At 40.9% G+C, this 3,079-nt stretch overlaps 2 protein-coding genes across 2 annotated transcripts in view; both read right to left on the bottom strand.

The window, feature by feature from the left end:
- LOC111644197 (P2Y purinoceptor 1-like) overlaps nucleotides 1-3,079 on the bottom strand; it is a 7,936-nt gene that overhangs the window by 1,391 nt on the left and 3,466 nt on the right. The gene's annotated exons all lie outside the window — the stretch shown is intronic.
- On the bottom strand, nucleotides 8-3,073 carry LOC147817635 (P2Y purinoceptor 1-like). Its single transcript, XM_087170087.1, has one exon. It carries the CDS (start codon nucleotides 3,070-3,072, stop codon nucleotides 2,533-2,535), a length of 540 nt encoding a protein of 179 aa, XP_087026213.1. The 5' UTR covers nucleotide 3,073; the 3' UTR covers nucleotides 8-2,532.

Below are 3,079 nucleotides of genomic sequence, written 5' to 3'. Positions count from 1 at the left end.
GATGGCGCCTTTACCACAGACGCAATGATATCTTGAATGTTTCAAGTAACTGGCTTCCTGATAAACTTTTTTTTCCCCCACAACCTTCTCAGTGTTGTGATAAGCAGAAAATGAACATATACCATCTCCCAAGGTGGGAATGTAGACATCTTGAGGTTTAAGGTATGACATGGTATTTTATTTTAAAACAGGATGCATTTCATTATATTTCCTTTTAAACTATTAAAAACATTTCAATGAGCCACACTACTGCACTGAAGATGACTGGATATTATCTTCCAGTATATGAAACAACTGATGCCAATCAGCTACTACGAGCATGACTTCAGCATTCATGCCTGAGCTAACTCCATGCTCGTTGAAAATCTGTTATTTTGTGAGGGATTTGAATCATGTGATTTTGTAGGATTTCTCCATTATATCATCAGCATTCACACCTCATTAGTGATTTGCAGTTGATGCAGGCTCGTCAACATCAGTAACGCTAACACAATGACAATCCTGTGTACAGTGCATTAAGAGGATACTTACATTTCTCTAACAAGTTCCTGTTTTAAATTGGTATACAGTCCCTGACAAAAGTCTTGTCACTTGGGTACAAGTTGACTTTAAGTGCCCCTCAAATATATTTGTAATCATTTTTTTTTTTTTTACAAGAAATGGCTAATTTCAATCCCAACAGCTTTTGAAATAATGTTTTGGTGCCAAACGAAACTGCTGAAAAGCATTCTAACGTTCACAGCTTGGTAAAGCCCACTGAGTCAGTTTTTGCGAAGACAAAAGTCTTGTCGCCTTGTCATATGATGCACCCAATCCTAGATTACAGTCTCACCTGTGATCAATAATTGATCAATCAATTAGTGGGTGTGTATAAAAAGAACCCCAGCACACCAGACCTTCACATCAACTGCAACTTGACCTCTGACAACATGCCTAAGATTCACCCTGAGACCAAAGCGTTGATTATCAAGAGGCTGAAGACCAGATCCACTGCTGAGGTGGCTGACACCTTCAATGTGTCTCAGCGTCAAGTACAAAAAATAGGAAAAAGATTTGAAGAGACTGGAGATGTTTATGACAAGCCCAGGTCCGGCATACCCAGCAAGACAACTGCTCGGGAGGACCGTTTGTTGGGTCGAAAATCCAAGGCCAGCCCCTTTTCCACTGCAGCAGAGCTCCACCAGGCCTGGTCACCTCAAGTCCCCGTGTCAACCAGGACAGTTTGTAGAATTCTGTCTCGAAATGGCCTCCATGGTCAAATCAGTGCCCAGAAACCAGCACTAAACAAAAGGCAAATAAAAAAACGTGTGGCATTTGCCAAGGCCCACAGCCTGCTAAAAGGATGGACGCTGGAAAAGTGGCAGAAGGTGGATTTCTCAGATGAATCTTCGGTTGAATTACATCACAGCCGCCGCGAAAATTGCTGGAGACCTACTGGAGCCCGCATGGATCCGAGATTCACCCAGAAAACAGTTAAGTTTGGTGGCGGAAAAATCATGGTCTGGGGTTACATCCAGTATGGGGGTGTGCGAGAGATTTGCAGGGTGGAAGGCAATATCAATAGCCTAAAATATCAAGAAGTATTAGCTACCTCTTACATTCCCAACCATAAAAGGGGTCAAATTTTGCAGCAGGATGGTGCTCCATCGTGTACTTCCATCTCTACATCAAAGTTCCTCAAGGCGAAGAAGATCAAGGTGCTCCAGGACTGGCCAGCCCAGTCACATGAACATCATTGAGCATGTCCGGGGTAGAATGAAAGAGGAAGCATGGAAGACGAAACCAAAGAATCTTGATGAACTCTGGGAGGCATGTAAGACTGCTTTCTTTGCTATTCCTGATGACTTCATCAATAAATTGTATGAATCATTGTCGAACCGCATGGATGCAGTCCTTCAAACTCATGGAAGTCATACAAGATATTAAATATGGATCTCACAGCACCACTACTTAATTCACTGATGTTATGCAACATATTTTTGTATTTGAAGTAAATTATTTGTTCAATTTTCACATTACTCTCTGTAGGCGACAAAACTTTTGTCTTGCCAAAATCTGACCTTTCTGTTTTCATTAAATGATCAATCTTTCTTTGAAGCAAATTTATTTTAATATATTAAACATCATTTAGGAGGGTTTTAGCTTTCATATGAGCCATTTCTAAAACCAATGGATTAATTAAAAGTCAGGTTATAAGCTGTTGTTTCTACAAAATGGATAAGTGACAAGACTTTTGTCAGGGACTGTATACACCCGACCCACGCAGCAACATTACATGATTCTTATCGCTCCACAAACAGTGACAAATCATGAACTGTGGTTACCGTTAATTTCCTGTTTAACTGGAAGATTTGACAGCATGTGGTAACAGCATCATGAGCAACACAAAGAATGCAACATTTACAAGAAAAACTCACAAATTCATTCACCTTGTACAACACTACCTATGATGGATAACTGCAAGACATCCTTGTAGGAACAGCTGTTTAAGCATTTGTTATGAAAGTATTAACACTAAAATCTTAAATCTTGTTAATCTTCGTCTGCAGTTTGAGCCACAGACACAGAGTCTAAGTTTGACAGAAACAAACGGTTGGACATTTGACGAGCTCGCTGAAGCAGCTGTCTGACCTGAGCAGGAATTTCTTCATTCACATGGAGGTAAACCAGAGGGTTGAGAGCACTGTTCAGACACACAAGGCCACGACTTATCTGATGAGCAATGAATACTGCATTAGACCATTCAGGACATATCTTCTGTTTGTTCAGAACTCTTGACCAGAGGGTGAGGTTCTTGAATACATGGTAAGGGATGTAACAAACAGAGAAGAGGAGGATCAAAATAAACAACAACCTCAAACTTCTTTGTTTAAGTTCCATGTGAGTGGTATTTTTGCGACAGAGAACGACAATCACGTGTCCATAGCAGCCCAGGGTGATGAGGAGTGGGATACAAAACCCAGTCAGTGTCCATCCAAGGCTGTATTTCAGGTAATCCTCAACATAGGCTGTAGCAGTGGTATGATAGCATTTTGCTGACGTATTTCCTTCATTGGTTTTGGCATAGAACATGTCTGGA

This window comes from Seriola lalandi, unplaced genomic scaffold, assembly GCF_002814215.2.
Source record: "Seriola lalandi dorsalis isolate HSWRI2012SDOR001 ecotype SW California unplaced genomic scaffold, Sedor1 jcf7180002054927, whole genome shotgun sequence".
Classification (NCBI taxonomy): domain Eukaryota; kingdom Metazoa; phylum Chordata; class Actinopteri; order Carangiformes; family Carangidae; genus Seriola; species Seriola lalandi.
The sequence above is the reverse complement of the archived record's forward strand: the minus strand, read 5'-3'. Positions and strand labels throughout refer to the sequence as shown.

Bases quoted from the DNA above. Each gene is read 5' to 3' on its own strand.
- LOC147817635 (XM_087170087.1), bottom strand. From the start codon at position 3,072: ATGTTCTATGCCAAAACCAATGAAGGAAATACGTCAGCAAAATGCTAT.